General features: G+C 37.4%; 2 protein-coding genes across 2 annotated transcripts in view; one reads left to right on the top strand and one right to left on the bottom strand.

The window, feature by feature from the left end:
• Window positions 1–23,106, top strand: part of unc80 (unc-80 homolog, NALCN activator) — an 88,546-nt gene extending 65,440 nt beyond the window's left edge. The window contains exons 52-64 of the mRNA XM_015388797.1: window positions 1,691–1,814; window positions 3,400–3,525; window positions 3,604–3,727; window positions 8,041–8,247; window positions 8,323–8,507; window positions 10,920–11,085; window positions 11,172–11,351; window positions 11,521–11,668; window positions 13,670–13,726; window positions 14,657–14,738; window positions 19,160–19,265; window positions 19,813–20,003; window positions 22,465–23,106. Of these exons, the coding sequence (XP_015244283.1) occupies window positions 1,691–1,814; window positions 3,400–3,525; window positions 3,604–3,727; window positions 8,041–8,247; window positions 8,323–8,507; window positions 10,920–11,085; window positions 11,172–11,351; window positions 11,521–11,668; window positions 13,670–13,726; window positions 14,657–14,738; window positions 19,160–19,265; window positions 19,813–20,003; window positions 22,465–22,890 (2,122 nt within the window). The 3' untranslated portion in view covers window positions 22,891–23,106. The remainder of the gene's footprint in view (window positions 1–1,690; window positions 1,815–3,399; window positions 3,526–3,603; window positions 3,728–8,040; window positions 8,248–8,322; window positions 8,508–10,919; window positions 11,086–11,171; window positions 11,352–11,520; window positions 11,669–13,669; window positions 13,727–14,656; window positions 14,739–19,159; window positions 19,266–19,812; window positions 20,004–22,464) is intronic.
• A 2,581-nt stretch (window positions 23,107–25,687) lies between these two features.
• Window positions 25,688–27,846, bottom strand: part of LOC107093613 (high affinity choline transporter 1-like) — a 7,048-nt gene continuing 4,889 nt past the window's right edge. Inside the window, exons 6-8 of the mRNA XM_015388790.1 lie at window positions 26,669–26,822; window positions 26,378–26,592; window positions 25,688–26,300 (exon numbers count right to left, since the gene is read on the bottom strand). Coding sequence (XP_015244276.1) covers window positions 25,770–26,300; window positions 26,378–26,592; window positions 26,669–26,822 — 900 coding nt within the window. The 3' untranslated portion in view covers window positions 25,688–25,769. The remainder of the gene's footprint in view (window positions 26,301–26,377; window positions 26,593–26,668; window positions 26,823–27,846) is intronic.

Raw genomic sequence — 27,846 nt, forward strand, 5'->3', positions numbered from 1 at the left:
CTTGTTTGTGGTATGAGCGCCTATACTTCAAAACAGTTCCGAAGCTACAAGTCCTTGGAGTCTCATGTGCAGTTCAGCAAACAGTGGGAACACAGTAATCCGTACGAAGGTAAGCTGTGATCAGACGGGCTCTGGAACCTGCTAGTTTAGTAACCGCTAACCGCTAGTGCTAACAACCACTCACGTATGTAATGTACTGTTAACTAGCTGCTATGTGTAATGTTAACTGCCAATCCTCCCTAAACCCTCTGGGTTTCTCACGTATTTGAGCCTTTTCCCGCTGCCGTTTTTATTATTTTCCCGTTAAAAGATCCCAACCTTTGCGTGATGTCCTTTTTTAAGATAACAGCGTGGTTGTTGTGAGAGCATAATTTCACGCCAATAGGTTTACCATGGTAGAAATCACGTTAAGGTGAAATGAATCAAATTAAAACACGGCTGAGAGTGAGCACAGTACGCGGTAGTCGTAGACAGTAGTCTGAGTAGCGGTAAAGGAGTCCATCAACATGGCGGCCACGTAAAGTAATTACGTCACGACGCCCACGCCCTATTTGGGAAACCCTAATGGCGAAAGAAACACGTTCCGCCAAATGTAAATTCTGCTGGTTTGCTACATCTTCATCACACTGACAGAAAATTACAAGTTAGTATATTAAAAAAGCATGATTAATTCCAAAATGGAAGGCCCTCTTTGAAATGGTTTTATTCTAAATTCAATCTCTTTTTTTACCTGTTTTTATGCTTTAACACCCTCTGCCAGCCTTAGTGAACTGCATGTTATTTAAACAGCAGTGTTTATATTCATTTAAACGCAGCTTTGACGCGTATCTTTTTTTTTCATAATTAGCGCTGTAGGCTACTCATTGCGGCTCCAGTCTCCGCTTTGTCAATGGTGACCGACTATTTCCTGGCCAACAAAGTGTTTTGGTCTCCAAACATACATCTCTTCTTTGCCGCATATAATCACCACGGCAACAGGATATAGATGTTTTCATTTGCTAACAGCCGTTAGCCTTCATGTAGTTGAATTCTACAACACTAGTGTCACTTTCTAGTCTTTCCCATTAACCTAGAAAGATATCCCCCCAAAGCACCAGCGAATAGACAGTGACAACAAGTGGAGGGGAGGATGTTTAATAGTATGTAACCAACAGAAAAGCATAGCGATGGCAGCATTATGCTGTCAATGACGCAAGACTGGTTGCAGAATTCTTCATGTTTATGTGAAATTTCACAGATATTTGAAATTATTTAAAAGATGAAAACTGTACTTTGAATAAAGATCAATATAAAACAAAGATACAAGGAGGTTGACTTAAAAAAAGTGGTTAAAAATGCTCCATGTATTACATTTTCTGGCCTCTTGTGGTTTGTTAAGGCTCTGCTTACTGAAGATACCTTGAAGAAAAAAGAAAAGAAAAGAGCTTATATGATAAAGGAGGAGCTCAGAGGGAACACTGATCTGAGACGTTCGGAGCTGTTGCTGTTTTTGTAGTTTAATTTTGATGTCGTTGTCCACACATGTTGTTTTGAACTAAATTAAAAAGAATATGTGGAGTTATGCAGCGGTAAGTGATCAAATAAGAGATTTTTATTGTAAATTTCAAAATTAAACATTGTGGGGCTTTAATGGTTCTTTTTTTTCCTTCCTTTTTTTTTTGTTATTCGGTTAAACCGCCTGGTTTTCCAGGAGACAAGTGGAATGGGAGGCGGCCAGCAATCTGATCGAGGGAATCTGTCTGACGCTGCAGCGCCAGCCAATCATCTCCTTCCTCCCACACCTTCGCTCTCTGATTAACGTCTGCGTCAACCTGGTATGCAAATAAAACAAGTAAACTGTTCTGGAGGATTTCTTTGTCCTTAATTTGCTAAAACTGTAAAATAATCTCAACAAAACAAAGAACGGGTTACAAAAGTAATAAAAAAACAATAAAAGTAACATATTATAACATTGTATTTTTCTAGGGAAATAATATAGGATTTAACATAATCATGAATTGGTTTAAAGATAAGTAGGATATGTGTTACATCTATCGATTTGATCCTATGGTAGCTGAAATGTACCAAAACAAATTAATAGTAGCTGAGTGCGGGAAAGAGCTGAGGAGGCGACAAGTTCTTGTCCTCAAATACTACACTTATCATTTTCCATCTAATCCTCACTCTGGTGAATCTCTGCCACTTAACTTTGTCTAAAATTAGAAATTCAGATTGTTGGTTTACACTCAGATTCTTCACCCTGATCCTGATGAAGCGGAAATTAAGCAATAGTGGGTAATTGGGTTGAGTTTATTTGCAATATTAACATTACTGTAACAGATTTTAAAAAACAGGGGGAGGGGGGGGGGACTATTTGTGCTTGTTTGCTAATTGGCTAACAATTAATAAGAGTGTATGTTTCTTTTCTGTTTGATTATTTATGTCTTTTTTGTCATATTTTCTCTGAATTTAATTCTTGAATTCACAAGGATCCAAGAATACACCCTTGAGGTGTGCCACAATGTATTGTGTCTTGTATTGTTTATTTATCAATATACTCATCTTAAAGAAAAAACGTTAAAGGTTTTTTTTATGCTTTTCTTCTTTAATGTACAATTTAATGTGTGTTATGAATTATAATTTATAAATGAGGTGTTATTTGTTGTAATTAAGGAATTATTCATGTGGCAAAAAAGCAACAAAAATGTACAATGAAGGACATTATTAGTAAATTCACCTCTTTAAAAGAGTATTTCTATTTCCTTTAATTCCATTTCATTAATTTATTCACTATTTTTTGAAAATTCAAAACTTTTTAGTGACTTTTTTTTAGATTTCTAAGGAGTGAATTTTGTTTTTTATCTTTATAAGCAAAAAACACATTTTTTAAAACGGAAATAAAAAAAAAGTGCAGTTAAGAAGTGATCAATTTAACTTATGAAAAGGTTTTGCTTTTTTTCATTTTCAAATAAATTTTTCTTCATATTTTTAATGCAATTTTTTTCCAACCTATATCTTTATTCATATTGTTTTTACATATTTTGTTTTTTTATGTTAATTTTTCAGATTTAGTCTTATGAATTAAATACTTGTGTAGATTGAAATCATTTTAGTTTATGCCAAATGCTCCATGTACATGAAATTTGTAAAAGAAAAAAATCCTGAGAACATCATATGCAAAAAATTTAAAAAGAAATAAGAGAGTTACTCTTGAAACCTTTTTTCGAGAGTAACTTTTAATTTTTTTTTTTCTATTTGCAAAACATGTTTTTATGCTTTAAACAATAATGGAGCAAAATTTACACCATAATTATTCTGTTTCCATTAAGATAGTCAGATGTGATACTTCAAAATGCTCATAGAAAACCTTGATGTAATCACATCTGATGTAAATAACTACTGGTTACCTTTCGTCACCAGGTGATGGGTGTGGTTGGTCCCTCCAGTGTAGCAGATGGACTCCCCCTCCTCCACCTCAGCCCATACCTCTCTCCTCCCCTTCCTTTCAGCACAGCCGTTGTCCGGCTTGTCGCTCTTCAGATTCAGGTACGACAGGCTTATTAGAAATCCAGCTTAACCTTCAGAAATGTTTAATTTACTAGATTCCTTTTCGCTGCCTCTCAGGCCTTAAAGGACGACTTCCCTCTCAGTCATGTGATCTCGCCATTCACCAATCAGGAGAGGCGAGAGGGGATGCTGCTTAATCTGCTTATTCCTTTTGTTCTGACTGTGGGCTCTGGAAGTAAAGGTAAGAATAACGCGCCTCTCTCAATCAAACTTTTTCTCTCCAGTTTCAGGGTGAAACCAGAGTTTTTTTTTTTTTTGTTTGTTTGTTTTTTTTTTGCATAATCTGCTCTTGAAATTAGTTCTCTGTGTATTCTCTCCGCCTTTAAAGGTGCAAAAAACTCACTTCAGAACCAACAATACAGCCAAAGTGCTTCAGGGTTGCTCCCCGAACCCAACTCACCACACACCCAACCGGCTCGCCTCAAAGATTTTCACATAAAGTAAACCACAAAAATGTAATTTATTTAAGAACGAGGAATCGGAATATCCATATTTCCATGCAAAATAAAACCCAAATATATGAAAAAAATATCAATTTTCAACATTTCTATGTGGTGTCTATCCAAATAAACATCTCCTCACTGACATATTTAATCTTAAAATTACGGTGGCTGAGAAGTGCAAAACACATTTACAATTCAAAAACACATTAACAAATAAAAAACAAAATAACATTTGAAGAAACAAAATTATATTTTATGAAACAAATGTATTTTTGAAAAAAAGTTACAATTTTTAACAACAAATTTACATTTTAGCAAACAAATTTACATTTTAGGAAACAAATTCACATTTTAAATAAGTTAGATTTTAGGTGAGAGAAAGTTTCATTTTAGAGAAAAAAAAAATACATTATAGGGAAACAAATTTACATAAAAAAAATTGACGGTTAGGAAACACTTGTACAAGTGCAAAGACAAAACTGATTTTTGTTTCCTAAAATGTAAATTTGTTTGCTAAAATTTTAACTTTTGTTTCAAAAATACATTTGTTTCATAAAATATAATTTTGTTTCTTCAAATGTTATTTTGCTTTTTATTTGTTAATGTGTTTTTGAATTGTAAATGTGTTTTTGAATTGTAAATGTGTTTTTGAAAATTTTAACTTTTTTTTCAAAAATACATTTGTTTCATAAAATATAATTTTGTTTCTTCAAATGTTATTTTGATTTTTATTTGTTAATGTGTTTCTGAATTGTAAATGTGTTTTTGAAAATTTTAACTTTTTTTTCAAAAATACATTTGTTTCATAAAATATAATTTTGTTTCCTTTAAATGTTATTTTGTTTTTTTATTTGTTAATGTGTTTTTGAATTGTAAATGTGTTTTGCACTTCTCAGCCACAGTATAAAATACATCTAAAAACAACAAAACCCATTAACATCAAGTTATTTCTGCTAAATAAAAAAAATACCAGTCTAGTTTGACCTAAATAAAAGAAATAAAAGAAAAATACATGCATTATTGATAAAATTGCACTTTTTAAATGACTCCCTCAGTTACCTTCAACACTGTACAATATTTTGGTCAATTACCACCTTTTATTCTGACATATTACCGTTAATTTTCAAATACTTAAATGTTCTTGAGGCCCTTTGGTAATTTATCAGCCTATAGGTTGCCACTATGACATGGCATTAGTTAATGATATAGGGTGACACTACTTTTATTTTGAAAGAGTAAAAATACTTCATTCCTACTGGGTTATTTTTGTTTTAACTAAATATTAATTTGACCATTCTGTTATGGAGTGATTCTTGTCAACATGTTGTCTGTGACCTCTTTAATTAATACCTCAATCTCATTGTACCGTATATGTTGCACCAGGCTGATCCACTCCCCCCAGTGGATAATTGTTTGAGATTAGAGAGATTAAAGAAAAGAAGAGATAGAGATCATTCATCAATAATCATGTTTTACTTCTATTCCCCTCTGTCCAGATTTCTAGGTGTTATTATAGGGTATATGTTGTTCAGGAGGTAAACTACAACAAGCAGCCTTTTATAGAATAACAGGACTGCACTGAAAAAAATCAAAATCTAGATAAGTAATTTTTTCTCAAAATAGGTGCATTTGTTCTTGGATTGAGGAGGTGAAAGTGACATTTTGCCAATGGAACAAGACAATTTACGTTTAAAATAAGAAAACACACTTGCATTGTCTCATTTCAAGTGCATTTTATCTAATTATCTTATTTTAAGAGTAAATATATTAATTACACTGGCAAACCACCTCATTTATCTACTCAAATTAAGGGTAAATACACTCAATTTAAGAAATTTTTACTTATTTTTAGATCATTTTTCCAGTGTGGAGGGGGAAGCTGCAAGTTTAATTTTAAGTATGAATTTATTGTACATTCATTATTTTATAATGAAATAATACATATCTAGTGTTTAGTGTTTAGTTTGTTTTAATGATTCTAACACCAATAAAGGTTATAATTCGTTCAACTCTGTTACAATCTATTTAACTTGATACACAGCTACACTTTGTGCATAATAACACATATTAGCTAATTTGTGTTTAACTGTATACAAAGTTTAGAGGAGAAGTAGTGGTATCTCATATGTTATGTTAAAGTGTATTTTAAGCTAGTATAAGGTACCATGTTCTACTTGGCAGTCAAAACATAACTTAGGGTCAAATAAAATAAACTTAGAAAAACGTGTTTTACACAATGAAGAGTTAACTAAAAGGCAACTGGAAGAATGTGTTAGAGTATCTTTGAATCAAATGAAGTAACTAAATATTGAATTACAATTCAACTTTATTTTCATTACACTGTCACAAGTAGAAAGCAACGAAATTAACTGTCTGCATTTAACCTATCCGCTTTGGGAGCTGTGGGCTGCCATTGTGCAGCAACTGAGGGACTGTGTGGGGGGTTGAGTGTCTTGAATCCAGAGAACCAACCCCAAAGCACTGGAGATATTTGGAAAAAAGGAATCTCCTAACCTCTGCTTATGCGGCTGCAGCTATAAGGTTTGTCCGTCAGTGGCTCTCCACATTCAGGTCAGGCTGGAAACACCAATTTATAAAGGAAAGCTCTGTGTTTAAACCTTTAAGCTTTCTCTACCCAATTCTTTCCTGAGAGGAGATCATTCGGAACAAACACTTTAACACTTTATAAGGTTTATGTATTAAATGAGTAGAAAACAGGACAACAGGCTTTACAGAATTGTAATCTCAATCAGACCAGAGAGTCAGCAGCTGCCTCGACTAACAGTTAAAGCATTTCATACAACTCCAGTATCACACCCAGCCTCATCATCATATCATTTCATCATAGATATGTTTGCAGACATCCAAAGTTTCAAAGTTTCAAAAACAACCTCTGCTATTTCACAGGATGCATAGCTGCCTGTCAGAGAGGAAACCAAAACTTATTGGCTTATTTTTCTGACTAATCCAATCAGCGCACTTTTTGACACCCAGTCGCCTGGACGGCTGTTGAACAGAGCATCCCTTTGGACAGATACGCACAGGTTTCACAAGCAACCTCCTCCCCACACCCCCCTCTCTCTTGCTGTGCCTACTTCGCATTTGAAGTAGTTCTAATCCGCATATGGTGTGGGAATTATTGTATTGTCTGCACGCTTCTCAAAACAGATTCTCAAAACAGAGACTCACAGAACTTCCGGGAGACTTGGGATGTCCGTGTCTGTACATGTGGAGACTTCACTGGATCCAGCCATAATAATACACAATGTTGTCTGAATTCAAATGCGTAATGACAGAGCTCTCTGTTAAGACTAAAGGCCAATTTATACTTCTGACGCATAGCCTCTGGAACCGTCAAATCTGTCTATATGCGCGACCATGCACCCCGTGCTGAGGCTCTGCAACCATCGTCGCGCACCTCAAAATAATCCTGACTATATGTCAGACCGTCGCAAACCCGTGCAGACCTCAAGCGGATGTGTGCAGACAAAAAGCAGCTGTGATTGGTCCTTGGTATGCCTTTCCGGCTGTCTATGTGGTCGTCCTTCTTGATTCAAAGCCGGGGCACACCATTTTTAAAAACCGAGGAGTAATAAAAGCAATGGATAACCGCGAAGAAAGGTTGATCGAGGAGGTTCGGAAGTACAGCCACTTGTGCGATGCCTCAGACATGTTGTTTTGGAAAATAAACACTCCCGCCGGCGCCGCCGAAGAACTTCTCGTGACCATCCGCCGAAGTTCTCGCGGGTTCCCGAATAGGCTCCCCCTTGTGCTTTGATGGAAAACTACTGTGCGTCCCAAAAAATTCCAGACCGATGGTGCAGAAGCATACCAGCAAAACTGGTTTGCGACCAGACGCAAGCAACATTTGACGTGTACGGTTGCAGAAGTATAATCCACCCTGTCCTTGTGCTCCCATTTCTTTCTCTTGCTCGGAAGAGAATTAGTCTTCACAGATAACAGGCAGGTAATATTAGGGTTTAACAAGCACATACGTGAATAGTAAAATAATCCTAATGCATAGGTTTTGCTTTTTTTCCTCCTTTTGCAGATAGCCCCCACCTTGAGCAGCCAGAGATCTTCCTTCTCCTTCAGACTGTCATCAACATCCTGCTACCCCCTCGGATCATCTCCACCTCCCGCACCAAGAACTTTATGTTGGACGCTTCGCCGGCTCACTGCTCTACGCCTGGAGACACGGGAAAGGATCTGCGTAGAGAGGGATTAGCCGAGTCCACTAGCCAGGCGGCATATCTGGGTAAGACAACATCATGAAAACCTTTTTTGGGTTTATAATTAAATTATTTGGCTTATCCGACTCCACTTCCTGTAGCTCTGAAGGTGGTGCTGGTTTGCTTCGAACGTTCTTTGGGAAACCAGTGGTATCGTCTGAGCCTGCAGGTGAAAGAGATGGCTCTGAGGAAGGTGGGAGGTTTGGCTTTCTGGGACTTCATCGACTTCATTGTGCGGACCCGCATCCCTATTTTCGTTCTCCTGAGACCCTTCATACAATGTAAGGTAAGCACCCAACAATGCAATCAAATGCTGTTGTAACTTAATGTTATTTAAAAATATAGCATTTGGACTGTTATTTGTTGTTCCGTGAACACACACCCAACATGGTCAGTTAGCTCTGAATGTAGAATAAGGATTCCATTTACCCTGTAGAATAACAAAACAGACTGTAACACTTTATCGTCAATAGGAGACTTGGACCAATCCAACACCGTATGGCCTAAGCTTTCTTGAAAGTTAGAAACTCTCCTTTCCAAAGCAGATCCAACAGATGTTGCAGGTCTGAACATTTTGAGTTTTGGATGAATCTGGATCCTTTCACGTGTTTACTGTTGTATAAAGCAAGCTTAAGGGCTGGTTATACTCCCTGCAGCAGTGAGTTGCAGTGTGTTTGTCGCAGATATTTTTGATTTATGCAGAATTTTGAAGCTCTGTCTGAGCTATGTTATTCCACGCCACAACACAAGAGGGACAATCAGGAACTAGCTGTGGGTCTAGATACGGCCGAGGCGGTGAGGAATTGCGGGCAAATTTGTGTGACAATGGAGAGACATGAGGGCCAAAAAGAGCGGGGATCCAGGTGGAAAAAGAGTCCCAGAATTCTCGCGCACCTCGCTCTTCTTGCTGGTCTATCTTCACGAGTCTTTTTCCACAATGGCGGTCATAAAAACAAAACAAGCAGGTAAGGTACCAAACAGGATATACGCATAGTGCAGAGCAGATGTAGATTTGACCAATCAGAGGCCTCCTGTCTGCAGCACTCTCTGCGGTCAACTACAATTTTGGAGAGGTGCACCAGAGTGTTTACGGTAGGGGCATTTTGCATTCACTACGACACACAATCAGGGACCTGGTTTCTGAGTATAAATCAGTCTTTAGAAGAAGCAGCTAATGGTGATCACAAGCTCCCAAATGCTTACATGTCTTGAGCTGTTATTTATAAAGCTAAAACAAACTTAATTTAAAGGAAATTGTTGGTGATATGTTTGCAATAAAACGTAATTAGCATATCAGGAAACACATAACACAAAAGTGCTTAAAGCCGTAGTGAAATTTAGGCTACGTTCACACTGCAGGCCTTAATGCTTAATTCCGATTTTTTTATTAAATGAAATTTTTGCATTGCCGTACACATTTCCAAATATATGCGACTTGTATGTGATCTTATGTGTTCACTGGAGTCATACAACCAAAGTGTCCCACATGCGCAGTCGAGGATGCAATGACGTCACAGGCCAGCGTGTGCTGTGTTTACTGAAGTAAACATGGATGGTACTGCCGGAGTGCATCTAGCGATCTTTCCCAACCATAAAACCTCAATCTTTTCAAGATGGTTAAACATAAATACTGCTCTCCGCATCATCATCTGCCATGGTTGTTGTTTTTCTTGCAGCTTCTTCATAGCAAGACCCAGAATAGTGACCTTTGTCAGGTTTTAATGCCGTTCAGGTCGGATGAATGCGATCTGGCCGTTCAGACACAGGTCGCATTTGAAAAGCTCTGATTCGTATCGGATTGATGTAGTCAAGTGGCCTGGGTCGCATCGGAAAAACTCAGATTTGTGTTGTTTAGACTGAAATGAAAAGATCGTATCCAGGTCACATATGGGCCAAAAAAAAATCAGATTTGGGTCACTTCAGGCTGAAGTGTAAACGTAGCCAAAGTCCCTCCATTTCTGCTAGCTACTAGCTCCATTGTTTCTTGACCTAGCTAATGAAGTAGGTGGTCCTTCCCTAAAGTTTTCCCTCAGGAACAATGACAGAGGGTTATTGATTTCTATTTAGGCAAATCATTCAATGAAATTATATTCTAGCATATAATGTTTTCTTTACCTCTTTGGATTTGCATTAGAAATTGATTTGAACACATTAAAATTTCTTTAGATTAATTTTAAACTAATTTGACCTCTTTCCAAACTCTTCAACATAAACATTAGCTCTCAAACATCCAATTAGCTTTTCAGCTAAAATGGAGCAATTGAAATAATGTGGTCAAACAAATTCACAATACAAATCCAAGAGGTAAATTTATCATAATTGGTAAAATAATATCATAAAAAGATTTTCCTCAATCAGAATTCAATAACTGTTTGGATAACAGTTTCTTACCCTCTGTGATTGCCCTGAGGGGAATATTTAAAGTTAAGGACTACCTACCTTCTTTACTTAGGTTTGGTTTTCAGTCAATGGATCTCATAGCTAGCATATGTCTCTGTGATGTGTGTTTTTGTAGAGAGTGGGTAGAGGTTAGATTTTCGGAGATCCCCAGTGTCCAAATTTAATATCATGTCTTACTGTGCAACATCATCAATCCATCAGTTTTTGGCTAATGTCTGTTAATCTTCAGATGTTTACAGACAAGACATTCTTTGGGGTATTCCATTGACTGGTTGCCAATATTTGACATGTTTTGTAGTTGCTGACCCAACCAGCTGACTCCCAGGAGGAGATTACAGCGCGCCACCACATTGCTGACCAGCTAGAGCGACGCTTCATCCCAAGACCTCTCTGCAAGAGCTCACTCTTTGCAGAGTTCAACAATGAACTCAAGATCCTCAAAGAGGCTGTACACAGTGGCTCTGGTTAGATAGTTAAGGTGTTATACATCTCTTCACTCAAAGCCTATCAATTTGGTCAATTAACTTGTATTTGTTCTCAATTCCAAAAGCGTACCAAGGAAAGACCTCCATCAGCACTGTTGGGACCTCTACATCTGCGTACCGGCTCAGTCTGGCCACCATGTCACGCTCCAATACGGGCACCGGCACAGTTTGGGAGCAGGATAGCCAGCCATCGCGCCAACCATCACAGGATACACTCAGCCGCACTGACGAGGACGACGAAGAGAGTCAGAGAAACTGCTTTTGATTTATGTTTGGCCTTGATTATTTCTGGAACAATCATCACTTGTGTTTTAACATTAATTTGACAAAAAATTACCACTCCTACTTATGAATTATTTGTTGTTGTCTTACAAGTTTTTAAACCAGACATCTTGCTGTCCCAATGTACCGTAGATGACTCCATCAGTATTCCCAGCGTTGTGAGCGAGCATGAGGCTTTCCTGCCGCGGGTAATGTCTCAGCGGCGTTTCTCCAGCCACGCTACTGGCTCTGCAACCTTGCAGCCTGAGAATCCCCGCACCACCATGCTGCCCAGTCAAAGGTATTATCCTAGCAAATAAACACACTATAGACATGTTCAGTGTGTGAAATGTAGCCATTTTCTCTTTTTTATTGGTTAACTTAATGCAATTGAGGATAAGAACAGGAAGCGTCCTCATTTGTTATTAAAGGTTTCTATACATCTTTTATATATTGGCCTTTTAGGTTGTAAATCCATACCAGAAACAACTCGAGTCCAAAAATACATCCTTGTGGGATTCCACAATGTTAACATAGCATTTTTCTTTTAGCATAACAATGCTATTTTCAATCAGGCAACTGATCGATAGGGTGTGGTTTAGTTACAATTTTTGTCACTTTTAAGTAAATTTACGTAGCTTACACAAAGCATTCGGGTAATTGTTTAAGTTTTAAGTAATTTTTATAAAACATTGATATGGTCTTAACTTAAGTGTTTTATTGTTTAATTTAAAACGCACTTGTTTCCTCCGTTGTCAAATATAGTTTAATAAAACATTTCAAGATTTTTATTTCGATATTATATTAAGATATTTTCAACAATGTATCTGCATCGGCATGCTAATGGACTGCTAGTATTGTAGATGCTAGAGTATACATAGAGTTTATGTGTCAAATAAAATACATTGGCATTGAGATATTTATATATGTATAATTTACATTAAGACTTTGAAAAAGTTAAAAAGGCATGAAGGGAGGAACACAGGTGTTGGATGTATTATTTAAATCTAAAATCGCAGGGGGATAAGTGTAGATCCCTGAGGAACACCAAAGGGAATTATCTGATTACATTGATTCTCTAATAGATGCAAATCGTACACGACACTCTCTAATAGGTAATTGTTAAAAAAAAAACATTCTCTTTTCCTTTCTACGTTACTTATGATTGTTTGTATACTATTTAACGATGGAGTACTAGGGCCAGGTTAGATATTTTTTTAAATTTTTTACTTTGAGAATCAAATCGTAACATTACGAGAAAAAAGTTGTAATATTGCAAGAATGAAGCCATAACATTACAAGAATAACGTTGTATCATTACGAGAATAATGTAACATGACGAGAATAAAGTCCAAATTTTTACGAAATAAAGTCGTAATATTATGAAATAAAGTCATAACATTACGAGAATAAAGTCATAACATTATGAGAATAAAGTCGAAACATTACGAGAATATAGTTGTAATATTACGAGAATGAAGTCATCATATACAACAACTTGTTTCAGAAAGAAAGCTTCGAGCTCTGTCCGACCAGCACCACCACATTCTGCCCAATTTTGATGCTGGTGTGTTAAAAGATTTCCTTATTTGTCAAACTAGAGCCAAAGTATAACTTCTCACGATGCTCGACATTCTTCATTTTAGTGAAGAAGTGCGTCTTGTTGGAGTTGTCATAAAATACAACTTGTTTCTCATAATTTTAAGAATTTTTTCTCTTAACATTACGACTTTAGTCTCGTAATATTACGACAATTCTTGTAATTTTATGACTTTATTCTCGTAATTTTGACTATTCTCGTTGCGACTTTTTTCTCGTAATGTTACGACTTTATTCTCGTAATATTATGACTTTATTCTCGAAATAGAAGAAAAAAATCTCTAGCCTGGCCCTAATACTCCGTCGTACTATTATACATCCCTTTAATAGGCAGTAGTAAAAAACGTATGATGTTGAATCATAGGAAAAAAAATAAAGAAATATGTTTTACGCTATTTGTGTTTGAAATGTAGATTCTGACATGCAGGATTATAACCCAACCATATCCCACAACCACAGTCATATTTTTCTGTGTATATATCTGTAATTTTTTAACCCTTTTATTGTTTTTTAAAGAATGAAGCTGCTCCTTGACTTCTATTCAGGCCATAATTTAAACACCTGCTCCAGCTTTGGTTCTTTTCAGAGCAAAACGCCCCCCACCTTTACATCCTAGACACAAAGGGGGCCCTGGGTTGGTGATGGATCTCAAGTACACTCCCTAAACTGCCACTCTCCCCCCCTCCCTCCCCCCTTTTTACAGTGAACCAAATGTGCTAGATGAGTCCCAGGGCCTTCTGCAGGAGGGTAACCTCTCTAGGTACAGTGGCCCAATCTTTGTGTGTGTCCCATTGGTGCAATCTTTGCATCCGTCCGCCACTGAGAGGGGGCATGGCTTTGGGACAGCCTCCTCTGCTGGCCGTCGATCACTCATCCACATCTAGTCAAATCGCCTTGGCCCACTTCACCCCCCCCTCCACTTCTCTACTCACCTGTCTCTTCTTTCTATGTGGGTCCAGCGTTTCTTGTTTCTCCCCCTCCCCTCCCCTGTTTTTAAACTCCACACTGACCCTCATCTTTTCAGCTCATCTGGTGTGCTATTCTAACCAGGCCCCCTTCCCTCTCGCTCCCTAAACCTAAAGGGCCCCCCCAAATGGGATCCAGGAGCCCTGATCCTCCTGTCAGCTGTGGGTCTTTTCCAGTCGATGTGCCATCATAATGCCATGGTGTCTCATACTGTTTACATGTCTCTCAGGCTTCTTGCTGATCAAATTGGGCGTCCTGTTTGGGATACCAATCTGTAGGGGCAAAGGGGGAACTGGGGTGGCAACAACTCAATAACAATAGTTTTAGTACCTTTTTGTGCAACTTTTTAAAAAAGAAAATGGGAAAATTTCTTGCTGATATGTTAAATGAATTATATGAAATACATAATGAAAAAAGTGTTGCTGCTTCAGCCCCTACTACCCCCCTGTTGTGTTATTTGGCGTCTAAAGCATAGCAGCACTTGTTTATTTTTCTGCACATGTGATTTTGTTGTTCTGTAGCATACTGTGTGTGTTGTGATGAGTAGTTTAGCAGCAGCATCTTGTTGTAATCAAAGGTGGGTTCGGTGAGCGAGCACTGATGGTGCTGCGGTGTCTATTTGGGTCAATCACACTGATGTATTTTTGTGTGTTTCCCACATTTGTTTGTGCGTGTGTGCGTGAATGACATATACATATGCGACGATCCGATTGACTGGAACCAGGGTTGCAAGCGTTCAAAGTGAACCTGGACAACAGAACCTTCTACTCCAGGCCCCGTTAGGAAGAAAACGTGGACTCAGACAGGTATGGAAGTCAACACATTGGACTTGGTTCAGTAAAAATTGAACTCAAAAAATCTGTCAATCTTTGTCAAAAAGTTTTAAAATTTGTTTTTTTTTTTGCCATGAAATATAATATTTCTTAGACATTTTGAGATTTTGATTGTTCCATAAATATCACAGTAGGCACTTTAAGGTGATTACTCACTAACTTAAAGTGTAACTCACCCCATAATCCAAGTTTTTTTGGATTTAAATTGCATACATTTGGTTATATGGAGTGGATATTGTTCCACTATTGTTGTAAGCCTACATTTGAAAAACAAATTCAATACATAAATGAATTTGAAAAACTGCTCCCATCAGAAAAAAAGTTCCCAGACTAAATTTTCAGATTTTGTTTTTCCAAAATAAGTGTCATATTTATTTATTTTTTTACATTTTATGTTTACAAATATTGTTTTGTTATTTATTTATTTATTTTTTACCGTTTTTGTATTTACAATTGATTATTTTAGTAAAAAAATTTTTTCAAATTTCTATTGTTCAGATTGAGTTTTACAAATTTCCTTTCTTTTAAATTGTAGTTTACTGATTACCTTCTCCTTGCTGCTGGGGATTGGCTTTCCTCTGGAGTTAGGAGTGAAAACACATTTCCATTGGTCTGTATGGACACTGTTTGCTTTGGGTTTGAAATGAAGAAAATGTGATGAGTAAAACCCAATCTGGAGTCACCCAGAAATTTAAAAAAAAATAATAAAATTATAATATATACTAATAAAACAATTTTGGAAACCAACAGTTTAAAATGTAAAAAAAAAACAAATTTGTAAATATATAAAATCTAAATAAAACATATATTTTGTAAAAAGATAATATGAATAAAATTATTTTTTTATATATATATATATTTTAAATAACAAAATGTGATAAATTACTAAGTAAGTTACTTATTTATTTTTTTTAATAAAATGTTTCTCAAAGTTTAATTTCTGCTTTTTATTTTTTTTCTTTCAAATTTAATTTTTCAAAATGTCTTTTTTTTTTTTTTTTGCTGGCATCAATAATGGAACAAAATCCCCCCATACATTCATGGAGTGCTATTTTAATGTCTGTTTATATCTGTAAGGTGTTTTTAGTTTATCTCAAATTAATCGCAAACCCGACTCAATGTTGCCAAGGTTACAGTTAAATGCTGTTACTGGATTAAACGGTACGTGCGGATACATTGAAATATCCACATGTTATGGTAAATAAAAGCAACTCACTCAAACATATACTTCCATAGCTGTGAAAATCCTCCAAACATCTATTGACGTCTTAGCTTCGTATGGCTAAGCTAAGCTAGCTGCCTCCGCACACCTAAAATTTGTCAGCAAGTGGGTTTATCTTAAAAATTCAGGGTGAGGTACACTTTAACTAAAATATCAGGGCTTTTTGTCCTTGTTTTAATAACTAAAGACTTTTACTGATTTCTTCTAACTGTCATGGCGGGTCGAATATATTTGACCCACATGCAGAAGCACTCACAGAGACCGAGAAAGTTTTAACAGTTTATTGAAAGATAACTGTGCAGAGATAGGAAAAACAGTTCTTCAGCTTGGGGCGATTCCTGCGGTCAGGTGAACTCAGGTGAGCTCTAGGAGGAGATCAGAGGGGTGAGTTCAAGGACTATGCGAAATCTAGCCGATTGTCTGAATACAAGGTAACTTGGACACACAGTGGTTGTTGGGGAGGGTTTCTGAGATTTGTGAGATTTGTGGAGGCTTGGTCTGTAGACGGTTTAGTTCGTTGGATGGCGGACAGGCAGACTATGGAGATCCTGAGGAGCAGCTGAGCAGACTGCCTGACACTTGGTTCCTGAAGTGCTCGGCGTGCAGATGAGGAGATCTGTCTCCTTTTCTCAGTGTGACGAGTGTTTCCCTTCCAAGACTTGAGCGTAAGCGCTGAAAGAGCTCAGAAGAAACTAGGACTCACGGTTGACTCTGTAAACTCAGAGGGGCTAGAGTACCCAATACTGGCAAACACTCTGGCGAGGACGTGAAGACAGTCTGCTCCTTAAATACTCCTCAGGAAATAATGACCCAATAGGCTGCAGGTGTGAGCTGAGAAGAACAGGAACCCCTCCAGACCAGCAGAGGACAATAGCACCATCTAGTGGGTGCACAGTGGAACTGCCAAAGAAAATAAACAAACCCCACAAACTGGAATCCTAACACTAGCACTCAATTTTGGTTATATAAGAGTAGTCATAGAAGCTAGCTTTCGTATACTAATTTATATTGCAGGCTCAAAGGATAGTGAAACAGATTTCGTCCCAAACCGGCCCCTAATCGCTATCCCTCAGTTTGCGCGTTTCCGCGGAGGGTGCGCCACATTAAGTACTGTCCCAAACCATGTAGTGGGTAGGGCGAGTGGAATTCAGCAGTAGCTGTTTGCTGCATCTTCATCACACTGACGAAAAATCAAAAGTTAGGTATAAGAAAAAAACGTAATTAATTCCAAAGGTATGTTCCACTTTGAAATAGTTTTATTTGACCGTATACATTTGTTTTAAGAAAGAGGCAAATGTTATATTTTATGTCACCATGCGCCACACAGCTACATGGGTCCTTACTGTGTTGCCTTAGCAACGACTCCTTTCTTTTTCTGTTGAAGGGAAGAGGCCATCCCATTCTCGCTTATACCCCCCCCCCCACCTTTAATGAAGGCTCCTTCCACAGCTGCTAGTGTGACTTTATTGCGAGTGAGACTTGATGTTTAAGTGTCAGTCGTTAGCAGTTTGGGATTGGGCCATAACGATGGTTACTCGACATAATAGGAAGATCAAAATCGGATGTAAATATCAGGTAAAATTGTAAGTATTGGGCCCAATTTTTTCTTTAGACAACTAATGGCAACTTTCATTCAACTTTAAAAAATAACTTTTGGGGAAAAACAATGTTACAATTCGCCATACAAGCTTATCATCTCAAATAAAATGTTACTACGCATTGAAAGACAGTTTAATTCATTAGGGGAAATAAGTATTGAAAGCAAGCTCATTTCATTTATTTTACTTTTATTAACCATTATCTGAGTAATCATGATGGATAATGATCATAACCTCTGCTGTTTGAGTAACAGCCCCTCCCCTTATGTAAAATGAGGTCATGAACAAAAGCAAGGAAGCACCTACTTTAACCACGCTGCGCCACCACTAACGAATCCTTTCTGCAATCAGGGAACAATGATGTGACGTAGACCTCTATGATTTCTGCTCAAATCAGGATTTTTAAATTAACCCTCTCAGGCTCAAATTAAGTTGTAGTTGCAGGAAAAATCTGATATTTTGAGAAAATTATTATATGGGGCAGTAATATACAATTCAGACTTTTTCTTGAGTGAGACCTTCACATGCAATGAATTCTGGGAAATTGCAGATTTGCAAAAGTGGCCCAGAATGGTAAATTAACACTGAAGACTGAATCTGATATGAACGTTAACTTTATTTGAATATCACAAACAAAAAATTAACAAAACAAAATGCGGGAAAAAAAATTTTCACACAAAATTAGAGAAAACTTGTTCATAAACTTTTTCTCCACCGACATCTCAAAACCTCTTGAGAAGGCCGTTACTGTTAAACTCAAAATATAGGCAAACTTGTTGATAAAGCATGTAGCATCCATTGGTACCTGTTTGGGTACACGTTGCGAATCCACAACATTGAAATCGAGATGCCTCTGGTGAAAAACCCAGAGGAGATCAAATCTACTAATTGGCATGTGTCATATCTATAAACATTCATGATTCATCTTATGTAGTATTGATTTCAAAATAATGGAAATTGGTAGTGATACTTACATGAAATTGATGCTTAGAAAATCTGTTTCAGTGACACCAATGACTCAGCCATGTTGAAAGTGAGTCAGCAGTACCATCTGAGAGAAACTGTTTGTTGCAAATGCACAACTAAGTCCTTCTGTCGTACTTCTGAGTAACAAAAGCTCTTAAAATATGGATGTGAAGTAATTAGCTAAGTGGTATTTAGCTGTTGCAAATTTGCAACATCTGCCTGGAAAGGATAAACTAAAAAAGTTAGCTTAAACGTCTAATGTCTAAGGTCAATTCTAGCAACTGGAGTGATTGATGAACATGTAATTCCTATCAAGAGGTGCGTTATAAAAGCGCTGTAATGCAAAGCGATGTCACGGAAACCCTACTAGCAGTGCGGCAGGAAGGATTATGGTGATTACAGCAAGGCAACATCTGTGACGGATGCTGGAGTTGATCAATTTGAAGTTTTCTATCTTTTCGTGTTGGACAACCAACCAGCATAGAAAAATATTTCACAAACAGATTATAACAGATTCATGTTTCTAGAAGTTATGGTGTCCTCCGGGCAATGATCTAAAAGGATTGAGTACAGTGACAATAAACACATTTGTCATTGGTGTTTTACAGCTGCGGCGCCCACTGCTGTCCATTCCAAAGACTGAGCCGCGAGGTCGTTCTGGAGCTCGCCTCTCCACGACTCGAAGGAGCATCCAGCCTAAAAACAAACCTCTGGGTAACGCCGCGCTCTCTGTGTTTCTCTGTGCATAGATGACACGACAAAGACAGGGCGGATCGGTCCGAGTCACCCAAACTCTCTTCTCAAACCTCCCATTTGAACATCCTGTATAGAGCCCCAGCACCCAACCCTACCCCCCCACTCCCCCCCCGTCTGAACCTCTGTCTTTGTCCCAGAGCTGTATGTTCTACCACTTGCCACCAGACTGACTCTTGTCACTTTGTTCTGTCTCATGCTTTTATGTTTCGATATAAAGAAACTTTATTGGACTGTGAAGGTGAGACACAATCGTTAACCCTCCACCCTGCAATAGCCCGCCCCCTTCCCTGCCTCCCCCCTTTTTTTTTCTTTATCTGCAACCTCACCCAATAGGACGCTCTGCATGTCTGTCTTGCTTCCCCACCCAGTACCCTACTTCCCACCCCCTGTCCTTCCACTGAACCTCCACGAAATTTGGTGATGCTGATGTGTTAGCGAGAAGCTTGCTGCTGATTCTGATTTTTTTAAATCGATTTTAACCCAGTGTGTGTGTGTGTGTTTACAGCACATGGAGACCAGAAGAGGTCTGTGACCTTTACGGAGACTCAAGGCCAGCAGGCGTCTCCCAGTACTGCAGAACCTCCAGGTGAAAGCAGGAAGTCAAGCCCAGCACCATCAAAGTCCCCCACACTGGAAGTGCCCTCTGTTACCACGGCTACCATCAAAGCTGATCTGCATGGGCCTGCAAACACACAGGTAGGATGCTTCAATAAAAATAAAAAAAAATTTAAAAAAGGCCAATTTTGACCAATAAGATCCAAAGTTATGCATTAGAAATGGGTTTATGGTCAGGGAAAGCAATTAAACATAAAAAATAAACTCTAATAGTAAACAATAGATTTTTTTCTCACATTTGATCGCTAATTTAAGTTTTCTTGAAAGCTTCCACTGTTTGACACATTTACAACAAGGCAATAAAATCAAGGTTTGATAACATCGATCTGTTATAATCCTGCAAATGGAATAAACGCGATTAAAATAATGAGCATTTTGATACAGGCAGATTAAATACTAATTAAAAAATATTCTAATGATTCCAAAGGAAGATTAAATGTTGTCTAATAATTTTTGACATACATATAGTACATATTTCTAGATATTATGCTTGATGTAACATGGAAGGGTATGAGTTTAACTCCTCCCAGCCACTAGCGGGCGTACCTGAGCTCACCCGCCTCTTCCTTCTGCTCTGTATGCCAGTGTTCTATCAGATCAGCATACTCATAGTCAATACGAATGCTCTATAACTGTGGAGTCGGCACAAATTTAAGAGAATAAGATACAGGAAGTCTACTTGGCTACTTTATTTATGCATCATATGATAAACAAAAGGTTGTAGTTGAAGGTAAACAGACAACCTTAGTAGAAAAGCATACCAAAAGTCAAGTAGGCTAGTTTATTCATGCGTGATGAAATAAACAAAACGTTTTAGTCCGAGGTAAACAAAATTTAAAGCTAAACTGCTTTAAACACAGACATCCTCGCTTTTTGTGTTCACTTCTTTACCTAGCCTGTCAGATTGTCATTACTATTATGGATTAGAGGTGAGTATTGGCATGAGTGTTGCGATTCGATACATGTCGCGATACTTGGGTCACGATACGATATTATCACGATATTGCAGTATCACTATATATTGCCATATTTCCCCCAGCCATCAAAATCAAATGATGCGATAAAACAGCAAGTGCTGTATATTTTCATCAGAAAATATTGATTAGGTATTATTATCCATGTTGTTTGGGGTCTCCTTCCACTGTGACTGCCTCAAATACAGATTTGGTGCTGCACGCACAGTTAAAGGGCTCCACAGCGCTTTCTGCCAGAGTGGTGGTGCAGAGGTAGCCCATTTTCCCATCAATGTTTTATTTAACCATTTTTTTTTAAATCGATACTAAGAAGTGAAAGATCGATATTATTGCATGTTTATTAACCAAGCTAAGGGCTTAGCGGTAAAGCTAAGGGCTTAGCAGTAAGGCTAAGGCAACAAAGCATGAATATTAAAAAAAATACGGATTTTAGCTGAACTTAAACTATCACTTTATTTGGTGGATTTGAGGTTCAAATGTCAGTTTTCTTCACTCAGTAAGCCTACTCAAAGTACTCAAGAAATTGATTAAAAAAAATGTATTCATAGGAATTTAAAATAAAGTAGAAAGGAGGGTGCAATAAAACGATTTCTAAAAGTAAATGTTCAACGAAAGGTTACTGAGTAAATCTGAATGCTACTCACCTCTAAAAGTTCATCTATGTTTGAAAAGTTTTAAATTTATTTCTATTCTTATTTGTATTTTTTTTTTACAGTAAAGTTTATATGTTTATTCTACACTATTCTAGACTATTCTATTCTTTTTTTGTGTCATTTTAATAAAAACATTGTAACTTTGACCTTAAGTGTTTAAAAGAAATTTTGTCATAGTGACGTTTATATATTTTTAATGTTAGTGAGGATTACTTTTCTTGTTTTGTTTTCATTTTCTAAAGTTTGACTTTTTTCATTTTGGATTTTTTGATTAAGTATAATAAGATTTTTTATCCTTAATAATTTATCCTTCTATCAACATTATTTGTAATATGGAGATGTTTTGTGTCTTGAGCTTAATTTTTTTTTTAATAAATATCTTTATTTTATAAATAAGAAAAATTTCTAGAAATACTTTTCTAAAAATAAAATACAGCGTTTTCCTAAATTTGTATTTTTTTTTCATTTAAATATTTGATTTATTATAATTGTTGTTTTGATTAGTTTTAAAATAGGACTTGAATTATGTCACTTTTATTTTACATCTTTTTTTTTTAAGTTGTAAAGATTTTCAATTAATTTAAATCAATCATCTAAACAATTTCACCACAAATTAAATTCTACTTCTTTATTTTAATTTTAAAGTTAAATTTAGTATTATATTTATCTTTTATTATATTTTGTCAAATAAATAAAAAGCACAAAAAACATATCTTTTGGTGTATTTTGTCATTTGTTTAGGTGTTTATTTACTATAAGATGTATATTTATGTGTTCATAGATTCAAATAATTCTTTGCGGATCCCCTTGCATTTACCCTGCGTCCCCACTAGGTGGACCCAGTGAGTTAGTAGGAGGTAATCAGCAGTTTTGCTCTGTGCTGATAACAGGATGCTGTTTTATTCACCCCTTCAGGTCCCTTCAGCCATGAGCAGCAAGGAGAGGAGGGAACAGTGGGGGCTCCGCAGCAGCCTCTCCCCTCCCCCCTCCTTCTCCCGACCTTCCACCCCCACGCCCCCCTCCCGTACCTGCTCCCCTCTCCCTCTATCTCGCACCTCTTCCCCTCTCCCCCCTCCGCTCCCAGTGCTGAGTGCGGCCCCCTCCCCAGGCCCCCCTCCACCGCCGCCTCTGCCGCCCAGCATCAGAGAGAGCCCCGGGGACGAGGACACGACGGCGCTGCTGCCCCGTGGCGATGCCCTGCAACGGCTCAGCGAGGACGAAGGCACCGAGAACCCGCTCCTTGCCCCTTTGCTTTCGCCCAAGTCGCCCCGACGCTCCCCTCGTCGGTTTCCTCTCCCTCTCTCCCCCGTTGACCTGGACCTGGATGAGTCCCACGTGTGAGAGGAATGGGAATATTTCCTCACGTGACAATCAGAGTTTAAAAAGACTAAAGTCGGGGATGAATGTATATCAGCTGTCAACTCCACCGTAGATTTAACTAATTAAAAATCTTAATATTACATTTATTTCCTTCACAAACTCAGAGATTTATTTTTTAGAATATTTTCAGTCATATTTATATCATTATTTAATATTAAAACTACTAAATTAGCACTTTTAAAACAGAGACCTGTAATATCTAAATAAACATAAACATTTATGGTTTACATAAACCATAAACATCCCTTCCTCTTTTATTACACTTTTTGATGTCATGCAGAAAAATGTGTAGTTAATCACAGAATGTATGGAGTAAATTTTGTTCCATTATTGTTGCAAAAAACACTTTTTTTATTGGAAGTAAATTAAACGCAATCCACAAATGATTGCGTTTAATTTAATTAATTTTAATCTTCTAAACAAAAACAAAAAAACTTTCTCATATTTTAGTTTTTCAATTTTCTTAAATCAGATTTTATGACTTCATAATTATTTATTTTTTGAGATAAAGTTTTACAAATTGCATTCTTTTCAAATTTTACAGATCACATTCTCATTACTACGAGCCCGAGACAAACATTTCCTCTTCTTCAATAAATATGTTGTCGCTAACGACCAATAGAAATGCATCTAAGCTCCTCACTCCCACCCCCTTTGAAGGTGAAGAGAAATAAAATATTAAGATTTGTTAAAATAAAGTCTGTAGAAAACATAAAGTTTGAAAAAGAAACGAGAAAAAATTACTTTTTCAAAGTTTGATTTCTATTTAAAAAAACATATTCTTTTCAATAATAATGGAATGAAACTCACTCCATAGCTGGATCCTCTAACCCACCCTCCAGGTTTCCTATTAAAACTTTAAATATATTTTAAACATTTTACTATCTTATTATTATAGAGTGCAATGTGGAAGTGTGTCTCTTAAAGCCATTTAAAAGAGAATAAAGATTTAGTCTTTTCTAATTAATTGTCATGAACTCACATAAGCTTAAGTGTTTAAGACTTTGTACATTAGGAGTAAAAATGTCTTCATATTTATCTGTTTTGCACATTCAGTTATAAAAATCAACATTTGAAGCCATCGAAGCCAACAGATTATGTGAAACCTTCACAGTTGGCCCATTTTTCAGAGGAAAGCAATATTTAATCAACTCACTGCCCCTTTAGATTGATTTATTCAGAGTTTATTACCCATTGATTGTGTTCTAATAGGAATAAAGTAATGGAAAATGCAAAAAGATGAATGAAACCTTGAGGATTTGTTGATTGTCTGTGTTTTGCTTGTTTCTGCCGCTGCTGTGTGTCTCTTCATATTGCGTTCGTCACCAATCAGTGTAGCGTCTCTGAAATATATCAGTTGTCTTGATGTTCGTGTCTTTGTGATGTCAAAGACTCTTAACTGTGATAAATCCAGCAGTAGACACCTCTTCGCTCATTTCATGCCTTAAAAGGGAAACGTTTCTGGACGCGGTTCGAGTCGTTTTGTGCCATATTTCACACCTATGCACTGTGAATGTGATTCATTTGCTGCTTTCTCTGTTTGCCGGTTTTGTAACCTGTAATCATGGCTGCCTAAGACACAGTTCAGCCTCTATTTACTGAGACTTGATTCATTTCACACCCATAATGTCAAATTTTGGCTGTTATGACACTTTTTGCCATCATGAGGCAGTATATTCCAAACATACCAGTCACCGAGGGCATCAAAAACTTGTTGAACTGTTGTGTCTTGTTAAATGTTGCATATTTCTGTCCTATTTGATCAAACCCTGAAAATTCCTCCAAATATATAAATAAAATATAATTTATGGCGTGGTTGAACATTTTTTTTCCGACAAAAAGGGCACATTTGCTGTGGATCTCCATTAACCAGTGGAATACATTGTAAGATTAAACTTCTAGCTACAAAGTAGTTTCAATGTTTTTGAATGAGTAAAACATATTATGAGCCTGTGTTAGTTTTATTTTACTAGTTTTAGTCAAAGGTTGGAGTTGGACATTAATGAGCTAGAGGACCAAAGAAGTCTGGTCCAAAGTGGGCAGTAAAGGATCTGCTGCTGATCTGGGTTACAGACACTAATGTGTACTTTAAGGGATCTTTTGAGTCCATGCCTCAATAATCTAGGGCTGTTTTTAATGCAACCTATAGAAAATGAGCTCCGCAATGCTATGCCTGATCCATGTAAAACCTCTGACTATTTAACTTAAAATGTAAAGTCTCTAGAAGTTCTTTTATTTTGAAAAGTTTTTTGCAGATGATCATATAGAAAATTGTAATAAATCATCTACATAAATATGGGATCAGAATCTAAGACGTTTAAGGAAACAATGATGGCAGCGCCTCACAAAATTAGCACGCTTTGCCTGACCCATGTAAGTATTGCACTTGAAATACAAAATTAGGATCTTTTAATCTGAAAAGTTTCTTCCAGAGGCTTCTGTAAACGGGAACAAATCATCTGCGTAAAGATTGTTTAAGAGTCAGAATGGGACGGATCCTGGAGGCCTCAGTCTGCAATGCAACACACCTGAGTTCAAGCCTTTTGGTCTCAGGACCTTTGAGATGTCTTCCACCTCTCATTTCACGCCATTTCCTGTCAGTCCACCTTAAAAATAAAAGACATTAGTGCTGACAAAAATAACAAAGTTGTCCCTAAAGGAATTTTAATCATTCAACTACTTTCAATGTGAAAAAGTGGCATAAATATTTGAATGAAAGCACATTGCATTTAAACTTCAGCTTTATTTACACAGCATACTTTGGATATAAAAAAAAATGCATCAAAATCATTACATCACAGTTTCATTCATGACATCAGCAGAAACAGACAAAGAGTTATTTAGCATTTGGAATCGAGCATTGGTTCAGAAGAGACCTTTTCATTGTCATCTTCATACTCTGGAGCTTCCTCTGGTGGTGAAAGGACTCCCCAAGCCTTCACTTTGAACACATCCATACTCTCAGGAAGGATCCCCTTGTTGAACAACAAGGCGGTGACATATGAAATCGTAACAATTGTGACCAGAGACGTCAGCATGCAGATGGTCTTAAAGGGCCAGCGCTGTATATAAACGCCATCCTCAAACGTCCCATCTGGGAAGCGAAGAATGGCAGGCAAACTGAAGACAGGTTCCCCGCATAGAACCCTCATAACAAAGGCTATAATGTAGCCAGCCATTGCGCCATAACTGTTAGAAACCTTGATGAAGAGGACGCAGATGAGCTGGGGGAGCATTATGGTGTAGGTCAAGTCGGAACTCAGGATCCAAAAGGCCAGAACTCTGCTGTCCACATAGGTGAGGGACGTTCCTCCAATTCCAACAACCAGGATGGTGATGCGGATCACCCACTGCAGCTCCCTATCCGAAACCTAAGTATGAAAGCAAACTGTAATTGATTATCTGGGTTACGCATTAGTACTCCCATTAGTACGTCCTCTCTTTCTACCTGATTTCTGATCATCTTGTAGATGTTGGTGGTAAAGATGGAGGTTGCAGCCAGCAGACAGGAGTCCGTGGAGGACATGGCAGCACCAGCAATGGCTCCCATTCCCACCACGAACACAGCCGTAGGGGTCAGATGTAGAAGGACGATGGGCAACACCATAGCTGACTCTCCTCGCTCGTATGGAGACGGCGATCCATACGACGTCATGTTCCAGTCTAACAGGAGACCAGCCTTTATCAGGGTTCTTACAGAAATCAAAGCAGGGAGTTCTAACCACTGATTTTGGTTTACCTGTTGAAGCTGCGACGGCGCCGATCAGCACGGGTGGAATCCCCAAAATGAGCACCACTCCTGCCGCTATGAAGCACATCATCCTGGCTGTGAAGGTAGAGGAGGACGAAAGGGTTCTTTGGTGGAAGTCTTGGAAAGCCAAATTTCCAACGCTCTGGAGATAGAGGATAATAATTTAAATCCTGGCCCGAACCATTCAGAACATTTATGTTAACATGACTATTGATGGAGTGAATTTTGTTCCAATTTTGTTACAAAAAGCACAAATTCTGTAAATGGAAATGTGAGTATTTTCACTGTTTTCTCAGATTTTATTTGAAATTTTTTTTTCATATTTTCTCTTTTTTTTTTAACCATTTTTTTCTTTTAGATCGAGTTTTAGAAATTGATTTTTTGTGTGTTTTACAGATCCCTTCGAAGCCCAATAGAAACGCTTGATATTGACCAATAAAAATGCTGTTTCTAACATCCATGCAGACCAATAGAAATGCATCTTCACTTCAGAGGAAGGATAACCCCCAGAAGTGAAGAAAATATAATCTGTTAAAAAGCAATAAAAAAAAATATCTAATTTGTAAACACAATCTGAAAAACAGCAATTTGGAAAAAAGAAATTGAAAATGAAACAAATCTGAGAAAACAGCATAGGTCTTCTCAAAACCTTTTTTTTTGTTAAAACATTTTTTTTCTATAGCGCCAAATCACACCACATGACATCTCAAGAGACATTAAATCAATCCATACACATTGGTTAAAGGTTTCTATCTAAAAGCCCAGTGCATGCTTAACATACGAAAAATCTGGCAAAAACACAGGCATACGTTGGATAAGTTATGAACACGCTAAAACACGCTGTCACGTCAACATACGTATGCCAGCATATATGGGCCATAAGTTACAAGTAAGTTATCTGATCGTTTACAAATGTTAAATGTAAGTTACTCATAAGTCGTGGCGTCCAGCTTATCCAAAACCTATGAGTAACATATGCGTAACTTATCAAGAACTTATCTCCAATGTATATCAATTTGTCTGACGTGTTCTAGACGACTGCTGAACGTGTTTCTAACTTACAGCTACTGTATAATTGCGTATTGGCAGCATTGTGGTATGAAAGGCCTAGCCTGGGTGCCATTCCGAACTTAGTCCCGCCCACAAGGTTTGAGGTCGGGAAGTTC

Source organism: Cyprinodon variegatus, unplaced genomic scaffold (genome assembly GCF_000732505.1).
Source record: "Cyprinodon variegatus isolate N-32 unplaced genomic scaffold, C_variegatus-1.0 Scaffold435, whole genome shotgun sequence".
NCBI lineage: Eukaryota > Metazoa > Chordata > Actinopteri > Cyprinodontiformes > Cyprinodontidae > Cyprinodon > Cyprinodon variegatus.